A 20,989-nucleotide genomic window follows, 5' to 3' on the forward strand; every position below is an offset into this window, starting at 1 on the left:
ATCAGCCTGGTTGAAATTCCTATTGGCTGTTTGCTAGAACCAATAATAAAAGATACACCCATTTCCTATTACCTTTTATGGGAGGCGAAGAGCTATATTTCCCTCTATCCATAAATGGCAGACTAGTAGCCATATATCTTACATTTGCCTCGACAAGTCACCTTAATTACCAGATCACCTTTTGCCCCTGCATTCCAAAACAAATGGCTAAAACAGATGGCTCGTGGTATTAAGTTCTATCTAAACAGAGATCTTACTATTTACCAACTCTTAATTAGTGTTTTTGCAGCTTGATTGTATTTTGTAATATGTAGGGTCAGTGTAACCTTTGCTCCCAGCCTGTATTTCCCTTTTACAACCTTGAGAAACCTGTCTCCTGCTACTACTATAAATCAGGGGGGCCCTTGTCCAGAAGGATAAACAACTGCCAAAGTCCTTAGCCAGCTGGTTTTCTGCCTGGCATGAAACATTTGCAAATCTTTAAGCTCATTTTAAAATACAGGCCTTGATCAGATGCCTCAGTATCTTTTGCAATAGAGAAGACAGAGCTTTGGTGTATTGCATTGCTTTTTGTCAGTCTCTATGATTAAATGTAACTAAACAAACTAGCAGTAATAAACATTCAGAGTTGCCTAATGTAAGCAGACCGCTGAATCCAGTTTTTGTTGTCTAAGAATCTGAATTACGCTTGGCTACATGTTTTTGTGTGTGTGTGTGTGCACGTGCAAACTATAGGTTTTAGGCAACAAAATTCTACTCAGCGCAGATCCACTGAAATTAATGGACCCAAGTTAGACTTGTCCATTAATTTCAGTGGGTCTACTCTGCGTAGGATGAACCTTGGGGGAGCAGATCTACAGAGGACTAAGCAGGGAGGAGCTGCTTTGCACTACCTTGGCCCGGTCTCTTCCCCCAGCCATCAAGAGTGTTTTTGTCTGCCTGCATCAGTTCATTGGGAGACGCAATATCATACACCTGCACAATTGCAATAATACCAGTTGTTCAAAGTTAATGCATGATGACATCACATAGTCACAACACACACGTATAGTTGTATTTATTAATTTGGGGTTTTCTTTTCCCCACAGGCCTCTCTAAATGCAATACATAAATACAAACATTTCAGTGCTTAAAATACTGCAGATTTGCGTGTTTCTTTTCATAAATTTTGTACTTCACCAGTAGGAAATGCTCAAGCAGTGATACTGATGTGGTGTCAGGGACTGGGCATCGGAGGAGGAATGGTGAACCTTCCCAAGAAGAGGAGGACAGTATAGATTTACAACAGTGGTTTGCAGAGGGTCACAGATCAGAGTTAGAAGAGGGGGAAAGCTGGAAAATAATGGGAGAAGGAGAGCAGGAACTGCTGGCTGACACATTATCACTAGAGAGCATTCCCGACCCCCCTTCTCCCTAGACCCAGCGAGCAATGGAAGTAGGAGAGCAGAAAGCTAAGAGGCAATTGACCCTAAGCAGCCACCGTAAGGAGGGGGGTGCTGTTGACGATTGAAAAGGCGGGGGGGGAGGAGATTACTCAGAGCAATACCATTAACCCAAGAGGCAACGGTTCTGAGTCTCTGTGTTGAACACTGACTAAAATACATTGGTAAGAACTTATTGTTTATCTATTGCTGGCAGTCTGCCATGAGAGGGAGGGATGAGATTCCCTGACATGTGGAATAGAATGTCCCTATATTCATCTGAGGAATGGTGGAGGGTATGCTAAAGGTGTGCCACAGAGGAATGTGTGAGTGTGTGTTGAAAATAGCCTACTTTCAGAGCCCGGCAGGAACTCCTGCCATGCTCAGAAGGCTTGTGGATAGCTGCCTGTTCTGGGGGCTGAGGTCGGGGGAAGCTCGGGCTGGGGGAAGACCCAGGATCTGTCAAAGCCGCGCGCAGCCTATCCCGGCTGGAGAGGTTGCGCGCGGCTAAACAGGAAGCCAAGACAGCCAGCGGGATGGATCCCGCTAACTGTCTTAGCTTCTTTGCTCTTTGGGGCTGGGGGGGGAAATAATTTTTTTTCTTAATTTCCCCCCCTAAAAACTAGGTGCGCCCTATGGAGCGAAATATACGGTATTTATTGCGTCCCCGGATTCCTTGAAAAAAATCTGGTAACCTTATTTTAAATACCCCATTTGGTTTGCAAACATCGCTTTTTGTTTCTACTCTTCTCTCAATGAATAGACCACACCATTTAGTAAGTTTAAATGCTTTACTTACAAAACACCAAAGGTCAGATTCATGTGTTATTCCATGCAACAGCAAGAAAAACACAGGTAGAAATCTTGGGATACAAAATATAGTGAAATAGCACAAATGTCAGGATCTGCCTGGTTGCCGGCTTGAGAAACAGCACGCAAGAAGTAATTTAACAAAAGATTTATTGCTTACAAGCAATTATCCTCCAACCGCTCTCTCCAAGAGAGAGAGATGTATGGTTATACATCACAATCAAATTGACCCTTCCGAAGAATCCTACTGGATCCCGCAGTATATCCTGAACCTCTTACCCTTATATTTCAGGAGTCATCTTCTGTCTTGCACTTTCCCCATTCGTCTATCCCTAGGACTGATGGGGTCAGCTACCTCCCCTTCCGGTGAAAAACTGCTCTCCCTCCCTTGTACCGTGAGTGACTGTGATTCCTGAGAAAGCTAGCTTCCCTCCAGCTCACCTCCCCTGAGTGATAAGCTGCATTCCTGCCAGCTTCAGAGGGTGGAGTTGTCAGCCCACTGGTTCCAGTTGTCCATCTGGCTGGGCCTCCCCAGCCACTCTGGGTGGCTTCCAACAGAATATTAAAATACAATAACCTATTAAACATTAAAAGCCTCCCGAAACAGGGCTGCCTTCAGATGTTTTCTAAAAGTCTGGTAGTTGTTTTTCTCTTTGACATCTAGTGGGAGGGCGTTCCACAGGGCGGGTGCCACTACCGAGAAGGCCCTCTGCCTGGTTCCCTGTAACTTGGCTTCTCGCAGCGGGGGAACTGCCAGAAGGCCCTTGGAGCTGGACCTCAGTGTCCGGGCAGAATGAAGTCTGCAGGTCTCTCTGTTCTTCTTCTGCCTGTCTGCCTGCCTTCTATCTCAGGCTGTACGTCTTGGCTTTGAGCTGGTGTGTTCATGACATCTAAGCATATGGTCTGAGCTTGTAGCAAGCGAGTTCAAGCACATCCTATTGCAGGGAGTTCACATGATGAAAGAGAACAAATAAGGAGGAAGCTTAACTTCCTCCCAGGTGAGGGGCATAACCTGAGTCTAGGAATGCATTTCTGTAGTCTTAACCCCTTCATGCATTCATGAACTCCATGCTTGCTAGTTATATTTGACTTAACTAACTGACCCATCATGTAACAAATAACATGGTTCTAACAAACATCCTTTCCCCCCACCAGCAAAAGCCCATGGCTAACATTCATTCAGGTCTAAAGTGGATTAATAGTGAAGCACTTTATCCACTGAGAAAATATATAAGAAAATGAAAAATTATCTGTTAATGTTATTTAGGAGTCCTTAATCTTCTTTTTTTGCTGAAAATGGATAAAGGGAAAACCACAACAATTGCTTCTATATCAATTACTTGCCTCATAATGCGATTCCTAGAAATTATTTGCTTTTAGGAAGCATCTTTTAGAAACGTAAGGAGAACAGAAGAGTTGAATGAGAGTTTTCACAGAGCACTTTGGGAATTGGGCAGAAGAGAGAGATTAAAAACCCCCTCTGCTGCCTCTAGGATGATGCAATGTGATGACAGTTGGGGTTGACTCTGCCCCTTCTGTTGATGTATGGCAACATTCAAGCCCAAACTGGACAAGGAGATGACAGCTGGATTTAGATCTCAGTGAGGGATCTGTATTCTGAGGCAAAAGAAGCTGATTTTCAGGGAAATCCTTGCAATTTCTTCTAGGCAGAACCAAAGATGAGGTGCACCTCTGAGGCAGAAACAGGCGCTTCCCTCAAGATCCTCTTTTCTCTGCTCAGTGTAGTCTCCACCATATTTAGCACGGCAAGTGCAAACAGTAAGTACAACCCAACATCCTTTCTCCACAATTTAATATTTAAAGCAATGTGTTTATATTGTGCAATTGTTTCAGGGAACATTCACTTTCTATTACTTTTCCAAATGATTGTGATATGGAGGAAGAACCAAGTTGAAGGGGTTTAAAAGAGGAGGGAGAATATCCTTGTAAGATGGGGAGAAATCTGCTTTGCAGTGGTTATATCCAAATATTTTTAATATTCAGTTTATCAGACACATAAAAAGTCTCCAAGTGACTTGCATCATTAAAAAAAAAACAAAAACTAATAGAATATAATGATTGGTTTCACTGAGCTGAATTCCAGTTCATACCTCAGCTTAATCGGGGCTTCTGTTTTCAATTTGAATGGAATCTAGTCTGAGGGAATGCACACGGAATGAGAATATTTCTCATGAAGCAATGGGATACAGATGGATTGTAACATCCTGTGTACCTGGCTTCAAACACTGATGGTGAAAGCACACTGGAGCAGGAATAAACAGTAATGTGTACACAGCCTAAAAGCAGGAAAAGCCTAGTCAGAAGTCTAAGGCAGGGAATGCATGGCCTTCCATATGCTATTCGGCTATAAAGCATGAAAGGGGGATCCCCTATCCTCCAGATTACAGCAGTATCTGGATGGCCAAAGGTTCCTCAGCCTTTGTTTAAAGGTTATTATCGCACATTTTCATGTAAAACCATACACTGAAGTTTCTCATTTGGAATAGGGATAGCAATGTAAATCCTGTCCACACCAGTAACTTTTAAAATACAGTGGTACCTCTGGTTATGAACTTAATTCTTTCTGGAGGTCCGTACTTAACCTGAAACCATTCTTAACTTGAGGTACCACTTTAGCTAATGGGGCCTCCCACTGCAACCGCATGATTTCTGTTCTCATCCTGGGGCAAAGTTCTTAACCCAAGGTACTATTTCTGGGTTAGCGGAGTCTGTAACCCAAAGTGTTTGTAACCCAAGGTGTTTGTAACCCGAGGTACCACTGTACCCTATTAAGTATAGACAAACCTATAACTTCATTGGAATTATTATTCTCATAAGTAAACCAGAGTTGTTGTATTGACTTCTGTAACATTGTTAATATGGCCATTTATATATCTGATTTACATATTGCAGATTCCACATTTCCCCTTCCTGCTTCTGGTTCACCTGTATATAAAAATCATGTAAACAACTCCAATCAATCCACAGAAGATGGTGAAAAATACTTGACTGGTCCATGGCTGACTCGCTTTGTTCCTTCACTCCAGACTGCTGTGGTTATTTTCAGCCTTCCTTTAAACATTATGGCTGTTCTCATGTTTGTGGTCAAATTAAGGCTTAAGAAGCCAGCTGTGGTGTACATGCTCAACTTGGCTTCTGCAGATGTCCTCTTTGTGAGTGTGCTTCCTTTTAAGATTGTCTACAACTTTTCTGGAAACAACTGGATCTTTGGGCCTGTGATGTGTCGATTTGTCGCTGCCGCCTTCTACTGCAACATGTACTGCTCCATCCTGCTGATGATGGTGATAAGCGTGGACCGTTTCCTGGCCGTGGTGTACCCAATGCAGTCCCTGTCCTGGCGCACAGCAAGACGGGCCTCGCTGGTCTGCTTTCTCATCTGGCTTCTGGCTATAGCTGGGGTGATACCTCTGCTTGTCAGTGAGCAAACACAGAGATTATCCCGGTTAAATATTACAACCTGTCACGATACATTAGATATATTTGCTATTATGAAGATATTTCGGCATTACTATTTTGCATTATTTATTTTGTTCTTTTTTATACCGTTATTAATCTCTGTTACCTCTTATGTGTGCATTATAAGGAAACTTTCTTCGTCCAATGTTGCTGCAGAGCCTAGTAAAAGGAGACGTGCCATTCTCCTGTCTGTAGCTGTCTTGTCTTCTTTTATTATTTGTTTTGGTCCTACAAATGTCCTTTTACTAATGCACAGCTTGCGCATCTCACCTGATCAACCCCTTGAAAGCCTGTATTTTGCCTACATCTTAGCAGTCTGCACTGGGTCCATAAACTGCTGCACTGATCCCTTAATTTATTATTATGGTTCTTCAAAGTGTCAAAAGCAGGTGTGGGATCTCCTGTGCTATAAGAAGCATTCGGTTTTTGCACAAAGCAGTCACACAACAAGCAGCAATGCCACTAAGCTATTAAGCGGCCTGAATAATTTGTCTCAAGCATAGCATCTTACATTAAATATGTTTGCAGTACAGTAATACTCGTTCGCAAACCTAGTTGTTGCATGCCACATATTTTACAGCCTCTGCCTTTAACGTCCATGCATTCTTTCTCTAGAATATTTATGTTTTTTCTTATATTCCAAGAATAAGGTATCAGACCATTTTTCTGTGGCTGCTGTTAAAATAATGTCTGCCTAGAGATGTGATTTGCTCCAATGGTGACTGTATAGAAATAAATATTATATATTGTTGTCTAGTTATTTTCTCATTATAATTTCCATAACATTAACAAATAATAAGTGAACTGTTGCCATTTTACATCTATATGAAGTAATTATGAGTTTGTGGGCAAGGGGGCATCAATATGTTGATGACACTAAGGTCTCTTTTTCCATAACATCTGTGTTGGGGGAGGCTGGGCAGTCTCTGGACCCGTGCTTGGATGTAGTGGCGAGACGGATAAGGAAGAACCAGTCTAAGTTGGATAGAATTAGGCTACATTTTTACAGATTACAGAGCAACAGGTTTGATGAAGGCATCAAGCATGAATCCATGTGATCACATAGCCCATTTGCTGCTTGGTAAGCTTATCTTTTGACTATGGGTAGGCAAACTAAGGCCCGGGGGCCGGATCCAGCCCAATCGCCTTCTAAATCCGGCCTGCAGACAGTCTGGGAATCAGCGTGTTTTTACATGCATCTCTGGGTTATGTGTGGGGCATAGGAATTTGTTCTTTTTTTCCAAAATATAGTCCAGCCCCCCACAAGGTCTGGGGGACAGTGGACCAGCCCCCTGCTGAAAAAGTTGGCTGATCCCTGCTTTTGACCATCACGGTTACTCACCCTGGCATGAACCACTATCCAATGAACTTCCCCTGGCCACCGGCAGGGAGTGCCGTGGCCTGTCAGTCCACAAGCTGGACTTCTGGACAGAAATTGATGCCTCCAAGATCCCTCAAGGGGATTCCCTAGGAACTGTGACAAGGTGCCCCCTCTTCTACCCCTCCCTTTTCAGGAACTAGCTCAATGCCTCTTACCCAGGGCATTTTCTTTTAGCAGGAATTCACTGGAACTCAGTTCTGGCACATCTCAGGTAGGCACCATTGCTATTATAAGAGAACACGGGAGGTGTTCATGGTGAGTTCTGGCACCTCTTTTTCTAGAAAAACAGCACTGCTCTTACACAACAACAGTTGTGACAATTAAAAAGTGTAGTGGAAACAAAACGAGAAATGGGTGGGGAAATTGGCTCTGAACTGCAGTGAGGAGCAGCAGTGGGGGAGGGGATCCTTTTAATACTTCCAGAAAGGACCAGGCTCCCAGAACCTTCCATCTAGTCTGCTCTGGAAGTTCCTCCCCTCACCCACAGCTCCCAGCCCCTCACCGCAGCTCCAAGTCTCACCCAGCTCCAAAGAGCCTGACCCGACACAGAATATTCCTGATGCTTCCACTTCCTCCTTGCAACTCCCCAGGCTGCAACAACTGCCCCCAATAAGCCAGGAATGGGTGGATTCTGGCAAGAACCTTTTGAAACAGGAATCTGATTTCATTCTGTTTGCCAAGAACGTGTTGGTACATTCAGAGCATGGGTCAGCAACCTTTTTCAACCGTGGGTCGGTCCACCGTCCCTCAGACCATGTGGTCGGCCAGACTATACTGGGTGGGAGATGAATAAATTCCTATGCCCCACAAATAACCCAGAGATGCATTTTAAATAAAAGGACACATTCTACTCATGTAAAAAACACATCGATTCCTGGGCTGTCCGTGGGCCAGATTGAGAAGGTGATTGGGCTTATGTCCCCTACCCCTGATTCAGAGGGACCAAACTAGATGAGATGGCAGTGATGGTAGCTTTTCCAATAGAGAAGATGGAACTTTGTTGTATTGCATAGCTTTTTGTCAGTCTCCATGACTAAATGTAGCCAAACAACTTAGCAGTAATAAACATTCAGAGTTGCCTAATGTAAGCAGACCACTGAATCCAGTTTTTGTTGTCTAAGAATCTGAATTACGCTTGGCTACATGTTTGTGTGTGTGTGTGTGTGTGTGTGCGCGCGCGCGCACGTGCAGACTATAGGTTATAGCCAACAAAATTCTACTCAGCACAGATCCACTGAAATTAATGGACCCAAGTTAGACTTGTCCATTAATTTCAATGGGTCTACTCTGCGTAGGATGAACCTTGAGGGAGCAGATCTACAGAGGACTAAACAGGGAGGAGCTGCTTTACACTATTTGTTCCCCCAGCCATCAAGAGTATGTGTGTTTTTGTCTGCCTGCATCAGTTCATTGGGAGACGCAATATCACACACCTGCACAATTGCAATAATACCAGTTGTTCAAAGTTATCATGCTTCCAAAATGCTCATAAATGCATGATGACATCACATAGTCACAACACACACATATAGTCGTATTTATTGATTTGGGGTTTTCTTTTCCCCACAGGCCTCCCTAAACGCAATACATAAATTTAAAGATTTCTGTGTTTAAAATAAAGCAGATTTGTGTGTTTCTTTTCATAAATTTTGTACTTCACCAGTAGGAAATGCTCAAGCAGTGATACTGATGTGGTGTCAGGGACTGGACATCGGAGGAGTGGTGAACCTTCCCAAGAAGAGGAGGACAGTATAGATTTACAACAGTGGTTTGCAGAGGGTCACAGATCAGAGATAGAAGAGGGGGAAAGCTGGAAAACAATGGGAGAAGCAGAGCAGGAACTGCTGGCTGACACATTATCACTAGAGAGCATTCCAGACCCCCCTTCTCCCTAGACCCAGCGAGCAATGGAAGTAGGAGAGCAGAAAGCTAAGAGGCAATTGACCCTAAGCAGCCACCGTAAGGAGGGGGGTGCTGTTGACGATTGAAAAGGCGGGGGGGGGGGAGGAGATTACTCAGAGCAATACCATTAACCCAAGAGCCAACGGTTCTGAGTCTCTCTGTTGAACATTGACAAAAATACATCGGTAAGAACTTATTGTCTATCTATTGCTGGCAGTCTGCCGTGAGAGGGAGGGATGAGATTCCCTGACATGTGGAATAGAATGTCCCTATATTCATCTGAGGAATGCTGGAGGTTATTCTAAAGGTGTGCTACATTAAAGGTACTCTTATGATTTCCCCCTGAGCAGGGCAATATTTGCCACAGAGGAATGTGTGAGTGTGTGTTGAAAATAGCCTACAGCACAAAGGTAACATTTACCATTGTTGATCCACCTACTTTTTAACCTCTCCCCCTCTGGCCATGTGGCCCTCCGAAAAAGGGAGGAAAGCCCTTGGATGGAAAAAAAGGTTCCCCAACCCGGATTTCATCTAACATTCGTTCGAGCCTAATGTTGATTAATGGTAAAGCACTTTATCCACTGAGAATGTATTAAGGATGGTGAAAAAATATGAATTTTGCTTTTTAATGTAAAAAGGTAAAGGGACCCCTGACCATTAGGTCCAGTCGTGACCGGCTCTGGGGTTGTGTGCTCATCTCGCTCTATAGGCCAAGGGAGCCGGCATTTCTCCGCAGACAGCTTCTGGGTCATGCGGCCAGCATGATTAAGCTGCTTCTGGTGAACCAGAGCAGCACATGGAAACGCCGTTTACCTTCCTGCTGGAGCAGTCCCTATTTATCTACTTGCATTTTGACGTGCTTTTGAACTGCTAGGTTGGCAGGTGCAGGGACTGAGCAATGAGAGCTCCCTCCATCACGGGGATTCGAACCACCAACCTTCTGATCGGCAAGTCCTAGGCTCTGTGGTTTAACCCACAGTGTCACCCGCGTCCCTAATTGCTTTTTAATGTATTCTAACCCTTATTTCTTGCTGAAAACAGATGGACTGAAAACCACAAAAAATGTTTTTTTATCTATTAATGTGACATAATGGGCTTTCCAGGAATGCTTTTAGGAAGAGTCTTTTAGAAAAGTAAAGAAAACAGAAGACTTGTCTGAGAGTTTTCTTTGGTGCTTTGGGGAAAAGCCAGAAAGAAGAAATCAAGGACCCTCTGCTCCATATAAGATGAAGTGGTGTTATGACAGAGTGGGTTGGCTCAGCTTCTTCTACAGATAAACTAACATTAAAGCCCAAAATAGGCAAGGAGATGACAAGTGGATTTAGATCTCATCGAGGAAATAAAGGAAGCTTCTTTTTAGGCGGATCCCTTCAGTTTCTTCTTAGAGACCTAGTGGAACCATAAGATGAGGTTCGCCACTGGAGGAGAAATGGACCCCTCTCTGAAGATCCTGTTTCCTCTGTTTAGTATGGTCTTCACCTTATTAAGCACAGCAAGAGCAAAAAGTAAGTACAACCCAACACAATTTCTCCACGTTTCAATATTCATAGTTAAAGCAAGGCATATACAATGTGCAATTGTTTCAGGGAAATTTCTCTGTCTCTGATCTTTCCAAATGATTGTGCTACGGAAGAAAAACCATGCTGAAGCAGCAAGAGTAAAGGAGGACGGAGAATATCCTTGTACTAGGAAAAAATGTACTTCTCAGTGGTAATATTCAGTTTATCAGTCACTTGCACACAAAAAAATCTCTAAGTGACTGCAACATTTTAAGAGCGTAAGCCATAACATAAGATCGGAAGAACAATGAATAAAGCATTTTGTGGGGGGTTTTGCTCTAAAATTCCTATCCTAAAGAATTAAGGGTGTCTCTCCTTGCGCAATCTGCCTCTGATATTTCAGCAAGGAGGTGATGTACTTCACAGAAAATCAAGGATTTCTTTACTGCATAAGACCTTTTATTTCGCTAAAAATAAACTTGTCTCTATTAGACTGGGCAAAAAAAAGCTGGCCATAGTTCTCCCCTCACAGAGATAGAGATCCAAGCACCCTTAACATGCTACAGTTCCTAGGATTCTTCGATGAAAGCTTTTGCTTTAAATGTATGGTGTGTACACAGGCAATGTCAGAATATGACTATGTATACATTAGCAGCATGAAACACAGCGACTTGTCCCTGTCTCCCTTAGTTTCAAGTCACATTCTTAGAGGGCTGTACACACCAGTGAAGGGGCAGGGATGTCTTCACCTGGTGTCTATTACCAGATTTGTTTCAACGCACTGAGCTCCAGTTCATTGAAGCTGTCGGCTGCATGTGTGCTGTCATCTGTACATGCACAGTGGCTGTCACCCCAACTTAACACTTGTTTCCATTTTCAAGCTGATGGAAGCTGGCTTGAGGGAAAGCACATCAAAGAGGAGTACTTCTTGAGAAGCTGCAAGATGCAGATGGATTGTGGCTAATGTCATGTGTATTTGGTTTCAAATACCAGCAAGTATTGCTGGTAGACCCCATGGTCTAAAGGTTACTTCGCACAGTTTCAGGATCGGCAGAATAGCTGAAGTTTCTCACTAGCAATAGGAAATATGTAAATTTCGTCTACACCAATAATTTTTAAAGCACCAATTGTGTAATTCAATAATTTAATCTGAATTCATATTCACATGAGTAAACTAGCGTGGTTGCATTGATGTTTGTAACATTAGCTATATATGTATTCATAGATTTGATTTACATATTGCTTCATCTTTCAGATTCATCCTTCGACATCCAGGGTCTTTCTTTTGCTAGTTTCCCTGATAGGAAAATAAATGCTAATGATAAAGAAATAATTACTATTGATACATTGAACAACTACAATCAATCCATAAATCAAGTGGCTACCACAAAACAAGCTGGAAAATACTTGTCTGGTCCATGGATGACTCGCTTTGTTCCTTCAGTCCACACTGCTGTGGTTATTTTGAGCCTTCCTTTAAACATTATGGCAATCCTTATGTTTGTGGTCAAAATAGGGTTTAAGAAGCCAGCTGTGGTGTACATGCTCAACTTGGCTTCTGCAGATGTCCTCTTCGTGAGTGTGCTTCCCTTTAAAATCGCCTACAACTTTTCTGGAAACAACTGGATCTTTGGGCCTGTGATGTGTCATTTTGTCACTGCTGCCTTCTACTGCAACATGTACTGCTCCATCCTGCTGATGATGGTGATAAGCGTGGACCGTTTCCTGGCCGTGGTGTACCCAATGCAGTCCCTGTCCTGGCGCACAGCAAGACGGGCCTCGCTGGTCTGCTTTCTCATCTGGCTTCTGGCTATAGCTGGGGTGATACCTCTGCTTGTCAATGAGCAAACACAGAGGTTATCCCGGTTAAATATTACAACCTGTCATGATACATTAGATATCTCTGTTATTATGAAGATATTTCGGCATTACTTTTCTGCTTTATCTATTTTGTTCTTTTTTATACCGTTATTAATCTCTGTTACCTCTTATGTGTGTATTATAAGGAAACTTTCTTCGTCCAGTGTTGCTACAAAGACTGCTAAAAAGAGACGTGCCATTCTCCTGTCCGTAGCTGTCTTGTCTTCTTTTATTATTTGTTTTGGCCCTACAAATGTCCTATTATTAGTGCACAACTTGCGCATCTCACCTGATCAACCCCTTGAAATTCTGTATTTTGCCTATAGCTTAGTGGTCTGCATTGGTACCATAAACTGCTGCATTGATCCCTTAATTTATTATTATGCCTCTTCAGAGTGTCAAAAGCAGGTGTGGGATCTCCTGTGCTATAAAAAGCAGTCTGATCTTGAACAAAGCAGTCAGACAACAAGCAGTAATGCCACCAATCTTTTTAGTGGCCTGAAAAATTTGTCTCAAGCATAGAATTTTACAGTGTGTGGTACAGTATTCGTAAATATAGGTGTTGCATGACAAAGATGTGAATATTTGTTTACAGTTCACATCTTTAATGTCCATGCCATTCTTTCTCTAAAATATTTATGCTGTTTCTTATATTAAAGGCTATATAAAATCAAAGAATCAGAGAATTTTAGAGTTCCCTTAATCAGGACACTATACTTCTGTTGATGCAGCCTAGAATAGCACTTTGCTGCTGCATCATGCAAAATATTTCAAACTGGATTTTATTATTATTATTATTATGGCCGCTGTTAACATTAAAACTAATGTTTTTCCAGAGATCTGGTTTGTTCCAGTGAGGATGTGTATATATATATAGAGAGAGAGAGAGAGAGAGAGTAGTTATTACATATTATTGTCCCAATTATTTTATTAGTATATAATAATGTTAATAAATATTTCTTGAGGCAGATATTAGCTTATTTGTTGTCATTAATTTGGGGTTTTTTCTGACAAGAGCCTTCTGAAACAGGAATGTGATTTAACCCTTTTCAACAAGAATGCATTGGTACATTCACTCAAACCAAATGAGATTGTAGCTTTTCCAATAGAGAAGACACAGGAGGCAGAGCTTAGATGTACTTTATAAGTGGTCAGACTCCATGATTCAGTGTAACCAAACAAATTAGAAGTGATAAACGTTCAGAGTTGCCTAATGTAAACAGACTATTGAGTCCAATAGGTTTTTTGTGGGGGTGGGGGAGTTGGCTCAGACTTTTAATTACGCTTGGCTGCAGATTGTGTATGTGTGTGCATGCAGACTGTGGGTTACAGCCTTTGCTTTTTTCTGGGAGGACTCAGGGGTATGCATACCCCCTAAACATTTTGTGAATCTAAGTTTGGCCTCATTGAAGGGCAGCATTTCAATATGAGTAGGAAAATGAGACTTTTTTTTAAAAAAAGCATTGGTTACAGCCAACCAGATTCTACACAGAGTAGACCCATTGAAATTAACGAAGCTAAGGTAAACATGTACTTTAACAACACTGTGTCTACTCTGAGTAGAACTAACACTGGATGCAGCCTTAGACATGCGAACATCATACTAGACAAGGGAGTCGGGCAGACTGTGTCAGGGCTGGGCCTGTGCTAAGTACAAAGTGCAGTATTGGAGGTTTGATGAAAACAACAAGAGGTGGCAAGTGTTATGTACTGAAGTTCTCACCCTGGGCCAGCAGGGAGATACTGTAGATAGTTATGCAAATAAGGGATCGAAAGTGATGTTCAGTGATTGGATAGTTACAGAAAATGGTTACTGTTGCGTTCTAGTGGAGCTCTATATAAGCAGGCTGACTGAACCCTTCAGTTCAGTTCTGTTCTAGCCTATGAATAAACAAGAGCTGTTTGAAAAATCACTGTGTCGTCTGATATGTTCACCCACAACTTAACAGCAAGGGTGCTCATCCTGATGCACACGCAGACCTCTTCCTGCTGCCCTCTCTCCAAAAAAATCTTTCTGATAGCTCCGTGCGGCTGGGCTTCTTCCAACTGCAGGAACCTCCTGGAGTAGTTGGAAAAAACAGTAGGAAAAGGCTGAGGGACTGACTTGTTCCTCCTCTCCCCTTTCAGCAACATGGTCAGATCTCCAGGTGCTTTATGTGGAAGCTGAATGTCAGTGGGAGAAGGCTGGGAGTGGGGGAAACCATGTATGCCATCACCTTGAGCAACTTGGAAGAAAGGGGGGAACAGAAATAAAATAGTAAACAATAATGGATAGACAAAGTTCCTGTTCATTCATTTGTGGATGATGTCATTCCTACGGATCTGAAGAACACATTATTACCATCATGATGGGCTGCAGTTCCATGGCAGAGCACATGTGTTTTGTTGCAGGAGTCCTCGGGTTCAGTTTCCAGCATCTCCAGGTTTTGTTGGGAAAGGCTGTGTCCTGAAACCTGGACAGCCACTGCTAGTCAACGTACACATCACTAATCTAGATGGATCACTGGTCTGATCCATCAGAGTTTTCCTTATGCTTTTGTTTTCATGAGCCTGCTACTTGCCTAAGCTCCTTTTCCACCCCACTAATCTATTATGATAGGGTAATAGATTGCTGCTGGTCACTGCAGTCTTATCAGGATTTTCAATTTCTCTAAAACTGGAATTACAGCCACAAGCCCAAAAGGAAGGTGTATAGGTCTGAAGTTCTCAGACTGAGGCCAAACAAACTTCCCTAAAGAAGATCAGCTGGCAGCAATCATTCATCACTGGAAGGACATAAGAAGCTGCCTTATACCAAGTCAGGCTAGTTCACCACAACGGCTAGCAAGATACCTCCAGGAAACCCAGGAAATTGGCATCAAGACCTTTTCCTGTTGTTGGTCCTCACCAATTGGTATTCAGCTGCATATCTTCTCTGAACATGAATGGTCTGGAAAGCCATTGTGCCTAGTAGCCATTGGCAGAGGTCATAGAATCATAGAGTTGGAAGAGACCACAAGGGCCATCGAGTCCAACCCCCTGCCAAGCAGGAAACACCATCAGAGCACCATCAGAGGTCCCATGTGGGGTTTAGGCAGATGAATGGGCATGAGACAGAATCTGTATTTCTTGGGGGTTTTTGATCCAGTGCTCCTATGTGATATGCTGCAGCTCTTTTTCATGGGAAAATACTTATTATATATTATTTCTTTCTTACATTTTTATACTGCCAAAGATCACAGGGCAGTTTACAACATAAAAGCATGAAATACATAATAGCAAAATAATAAATAAATACACATCTCTAACACATTTAAAAGTCCAAAATTGTTTAATCAACTAAAGAGCTGGCTGAAGAGCATTTTTACCTGATGCCTGAAGTCCCTGGGGAAAACATTCCACAAATGGGGAGCCACCAAAGAAAAGGCTTGTTCTCATGTTGCCCACCCTGCTTGCACATTTAGAATTCAGCTTGTTTCACACAGCTGTAGAAGCATTTCACATACAAGTCTTAAATATGAGCTCATTTCTCTTATCCTTCATTTAATGTGAGAACTTTTGTCTTCCGGACAAAGCATGAAAAGAACTTCCCCCCTAAAAACAAGTTTGAGAGATGTAAAGAAGGTGGCGATCACAGAAAGAATTCTTCACTCCGAATTGGGTTGCAAAGTAAGAGTTGGCTATTATAGGCGTACAGATTATAAATCATGAATTGGGATATGGATACAATACTGCCTAACTAAGCTGAATTAATTTATACCTGTCAAAAGACCAAAAGGTGTGTTTCCCATTCTCAGGAAAATGGACGGTGCTGTCTGTGGCCAAGCCTTGTGCCCAAAGCACATGAACCAAATAAATGGTCTTCCATATGCAGTTAAGTCTGGAGTTCATTCATTGCACTACCAATTCAAGTTTAAAGTGCAGCCAAGGAGTGAAAATGTTTTGTGTATAATAAGGATGCTTTAAAAATCAAACAGAATACTAAGTGTAAAAGAAGCACTACTTTTAAATACCCAGATGTTGTCTCCAAAATAATTCATTCGGAACACAAAATTGCTAGTGTGATTCACCTGAAGGGACAATTTATTTCTGAGTGTATTTCAGCTCCTGGATCCATAAAGGTTGTACTTGATTTAATTGCTAAACTGCTGACATACCATGAGTGTTAACTCCTGCAAACATTCTTTATAGGACTACTAAACATCAGAGCAGTTATTTGTAGAAGTAATAAAAGTGTTCAAGATTGCTTTTCATGTTTATTTTGTTACATTTATATCTTACCCTTCCTCCAGGTTCGTTAAAATCAGCAACAACCCTATGAGGTAGCTTAAGGTTCCTCCAAATGACCTGCTTATTGAGCATACATCCTGGTTTTCTTGCACAAAGCTTATACTGCAATCGGATTATATCCAGTTTCATTCTGATATGTTTGCAGAGTACCGTAGTTCTATGACAACGAGCATTCTTCCTGCATTCATTCTGATTTGCTTGTGGGGTGTTTGCCAACCTTCCACCTTTAATGCATTCTGCCATCACTTTCCAAACTGCGAAATGTCTTTTTTTAAAAGTGGTTTTGTTGCGCTTTAATCCACGTCAGCTGTGAAAGCCTGAAGTTCCAGTTTGCGCTTGAAATCACATAGCTCTGGGTGATTTGTAGTAAATCAGCAATATATGTTTTTTTTACTTTCAACTGTTTTAACAAAAGTAGCAACAAAACTAATTTCATCCCCCTCTGAGCCCTAATTTATACTGCTAATATGAAGAGAGATTGAGGTAATGAGGAATGGATTGTTTCATGAAAGGCCTACGAGCTCCATTCAGTTCTGACATGCACAACAAATTCCTAGGCTCTGAATTCTTCAATTCTATACATATGTCTTTTGCACCAATCTCCAGTTTGTAGGTCTCAGGGTTGTAGTTAAAAAACAACAACTGCATCATGCAAATCTGTCCACCTCTGAAATAAGCTATACAATTTTTTTATGCTTTTACATCATTCTCCCAAATTCCATGTGATGCCAGGAAATTGCTGACTAATACATCTGTATCTGGAGAGGGAAATTCTGCAAGAGAAATCACTCCAAGCTGATATCACTCCTTAGATCTGGTTCTTGTTGACAGCCATTGAATGTTCTCTTTGCATCCATCAAGGCCACCATCCTAGAAATAAACAAAGAATTCTGGGAAAAGTTTCCTTCTGGCAATGTTTTCTCTTACTCAGTGCTTGGACACATACCAGTTACGAGATAGAACATTCTTTCACATCTTTAAGATAATATGACATTTGCTGAGTTTAAAAGAATGCTCTTGGTGGGTGGATTCCAGATAGACTGGTTAGTTTAGCTGAGACAAAATGGGGAAAGTGTGGTCTTTAAATATCCATGTTGCCATTTGCAAAATATACACTGCAGTTGCATCTGGGGGCTTTTTTCCCTTATCATACAACAACCATTATTATTTTTTGGGGGGAAGGGGTTAATAAGCATACAAATCTGTTTTTAACACAAAGGAAGTAGTGTGGGGCTTCAAAGAATTAGCTGTAAACTCATAACTGTTCCTCTCCACAGAAATATTTAGTAAAAGGCGAAAGATTTATACGATCTGAAGAGAAACCAGACTGTAGCTATTATCATTAGTTCAGTTTTGTCTGAAGTTATTCCATACTTTCCCATGGGTCCTTCAGCCTTGTTATTATCTAGTTTTCTTTGGCAGTCTCCTGCCATTTCACCCTAGTTACCAGCTAACTGGAACTGTTGTTGTTAAGTTGTGGTTGAACATATCAGACAACACAGCGATTCTTCAAACAGCTCTTGTTTATTCTCAGGCCAAGACAGAACTGAACTGAAGGGTTCAGTCAGCCTGCTTATATAGAGCTCCAGTACAATGCAACTGTAAAAATTTTCTAAAACTATCCAATCACTGAACGTCACTTTTGATCCCTTATTTGCATAACTATCTACAGTATCCCCCTGCTGGCCCAGGGTGAGAACGTCAGTACATAACAGTTGTCTTTTCATCTCATATGTCTGGTTCATAGTTTGTGATAAACTCTTAACCATTTAGGCCCAGTTCACATGTAAGGCTAGGCCAAACCATGGCTTAGCGTGAACTAGCAAATGTGTGGGTTCGCAGACTGAGGTTCACAGCCACAGAGTTGCTCCTGGGGTCCTGCTGCAGCCGTGATCTTCAGTCTGCGAACCCACTCATTCATGCTAAACCATTAAGCTTCAGGCTTGTCAGACGCTCCACCTTGAGCCAACACATTTTTATCATATATTTGTAGGGCTGTTGTGCTGCTCTGGTGTCCCATTTTAAGTCAAGCCCAGCAGCGGGTCCATACTCAGCAGCTGAAAACCAATGCACTAAACCAGTGGGTTTTAAAAAATAAATAAATCAGTATACCATTGTGGAGGATGTACCATCTAGGCCTGGTGGAATGTTTTTATATGTGCTGGGAGCTGCTCAGAGTGGCTGGGGCAACCCAGTCAGATGGGTGGAGTACAAATAATAAAAGTACAGTGGTACCTCGGGTTACATACGCTTCAGGTTACATACGCTTCAGGTTACAGACTCCGCTAATCCAGAAATAGTGCTTCAGATTAAGAACTTTGCTTCAGGATGAGAACAGAAATTGTGCTCCGGCGGCACGGCAGCAGCAGGAGGCCCCATTAGCTAAAGTGGTGCTTCAGGTTAAGAACAGTTTCAGGCTAAGTACGGACCTCCAGAACGAATTAAGTACTTAATCTGAGGTACCAATGTAGTAGTAGTAGAAAGGTTTTTGTCAGGTGTTTAAAAGTCAGTGCAGAAGGCACCTGCTGAATCTCTATTGGCAAAGTGTTCCACAGGACTGGGCCAATGACACTAAAGACTCCATTTTCATGTTGTTGTCAAACAAGCCTGGCTAATGGCTAAAATGTAACCCAGCCAGCTTCAAATCCTTCTTCAGAATGAGGCCTTCTCCTTGGCCTGTGGCAAATTGCAGTCCTCTCACCCCTCTACCTGCTGTATTCAGTTTCTTCCACAGATATGCTGCCCACTGGGCTGAGCAAGCCGCCATCTCTCAGCCTAACCTACCTCGCTGAATTGCCGTGAGGAAAATGAGAGAAAATAATATACTGTAAATGCCCATTGAGAGTCCTTTCCCGGCCTTTACATGCAATTCTAACTACCAACTGTTATTGCTAAGGATAAGGGAAAGAAGTAGCACTCTCTCTGTGTTTTAACTGTTTTTAAATGTTTCGGTTATTATGCTTTTTTAATTTCTTGTTTTATTGTGTATTTTAATTAAGGATGTTTTAATGTCCCAGTGGATTTGTTGTGCATTATAACTGCTTACTTATTTTATGGCTGTAAACTGCTTAGAAGCCATTTTGACAAACAGTATACAAATTAATAAACAACAGCAATGTGTGATCTATTTGAGATTTCTGCACTGCAGGGGGCTGGACTAGATGACCCTCGGAGCCCCTTCCAACTCTACAATTCTATGATCCTAACAATAATATGAAGCTGAATTATGCTGCTATATATGAGAAGCTAAATATCTTCTGTAAGCCACTCCTGGAGGACTTTAGCACTGAAAGGTGGTGTAGAAATAGTTCAAACAAACAATAAACCTGCTACAGACCTTCTGCAGTAATGAGGGGAAGAAAAAAAATATATTTAAATAGATTATATTGCATATATTGCTACTATATTCTGTTCCTCACCTGTCCTTCATTTCAGGGAAGAATGCAGGCCCTAATGAATGTTTTGCCTTGTAAAGTCTCCCCAGGAGGGTGAAGTTTGGTAGGAGGCAAGTGGGAAGAAGGGGAACCCTTCTCCTGCCATTTGTTTACCCCCTGGATCATCACACCTATGTGTTCCTTTTATCCCCTGTGGCACTACTCCACCTTGGTGAGTAAGCATGGAGTATTGCCAGAGACAAAACCCAGTTGGGGTATGGCAGGAAGTTTCAGGGGAGGTATTGAGTTCCCCTTTCCCTCCCATCCTTCTTAATGTTTCCTGAAGGCACTTTGCAATTGAAAAGGAGCCTGAAGTATAAAGGAGGCTGAAGTATGAAGTACAGCTTGCTCCTAGGAAAGCCCATCTAAGTGAATATACTTAGATGAGTTAATAAGCCAGGAATGCAGTTTTATTGCCAAGGGTAATCATTTACCCTTTAGTGTAAACAACAGGCTTTAATTGTGCAAAAAATAAAAAATAAAGGATCAGGTGGGAAAGTAGTCAAACCTGAGCAGTTTAAGAAAGCTCTTTTATGTTTTCAGCACAATAGAGTAGCTTAAGGAATAAAATATAGAAAATGGGAAAGTATATTATTGTGTAACTTTTAGATTATGACCATTCAAACAAAGCAAGGAATGTTGTGTTAATTCATTGTAAACAGACAAGATGAATCATCCAGACAGTTTTTGCCTATTAAGGATCTGAATAGATAGGATGTTGATATTAGTCATTCTGAACCTTGATTAAGGAGATAAGTTGTAATTAAATACAGATGTGAACTTCAGAGGAAATTATTTCCCTGAATTTATGGCCTGTCTTTTCTGCTAAGTATCTAAACAGCCATTAAAAAGTCAGATCTTGTATCTGTGTTTGGTTATTTGAGTTAGCAGGAGGTCACCAGCTTCAGACTGTCTAAACTAGAAATGATATATGTT

At 41.8% G+C, this 20,989-nt stretch overlaps 1 protein-coding gene and 1 pseudogene across 2 annotated transcripts; both read left to right on the top strand.

Moving 5' to 3' along the window:
* Positions 1-4,459: 4,459 nt before the first annotated feature.
* Positions 4,460-6,211, top strand: LOC309380404 (proteinase-activated receptor 1 pseudogene; annotated as a pseudogene). Its single transcript has one exon. The product of its transcript is annotated as a proteinase-activated receptor 1 pseudogene (transcript).
* Positions 6,212-10,176: 3,965 nt separating this feature from the next.
* On the top strand, positions 10,177-13,015 carry LOC309379890 (proteinase-activated receptor 1-like). The gene is made up of 2 exons (XM_081929439.1): positions 10,177-10,496; positions 11,746-13,015. Exons 1-2 carry the CDS (start codon positions 10,397-10,399, stop codon positions 12,870-12,872), a joined length of 1,227 nt encoding a protein of 408 aa, XP_081785565.1. The 5' UTR covers positions 10,177-10,396; the 3' UTR covers positions 12,873-13,015.
* The last annotated feature ends 7,974 nt before the right edge of the window (positions 13,016-20,989 follow it).

The sequence above is a fragment of the Podarcis melisellensis genome (assembly GCF_964234715.1).
Source record: "Podarcis melisellensis genome assembly, chromosome: 11".
NCBI classification, from domain to species: Eukaryota; Metazoa; Chordata; class Lepidosauria; order Squamata; family Lacertidae; genus Podarcis; species Podarcis melisellensis.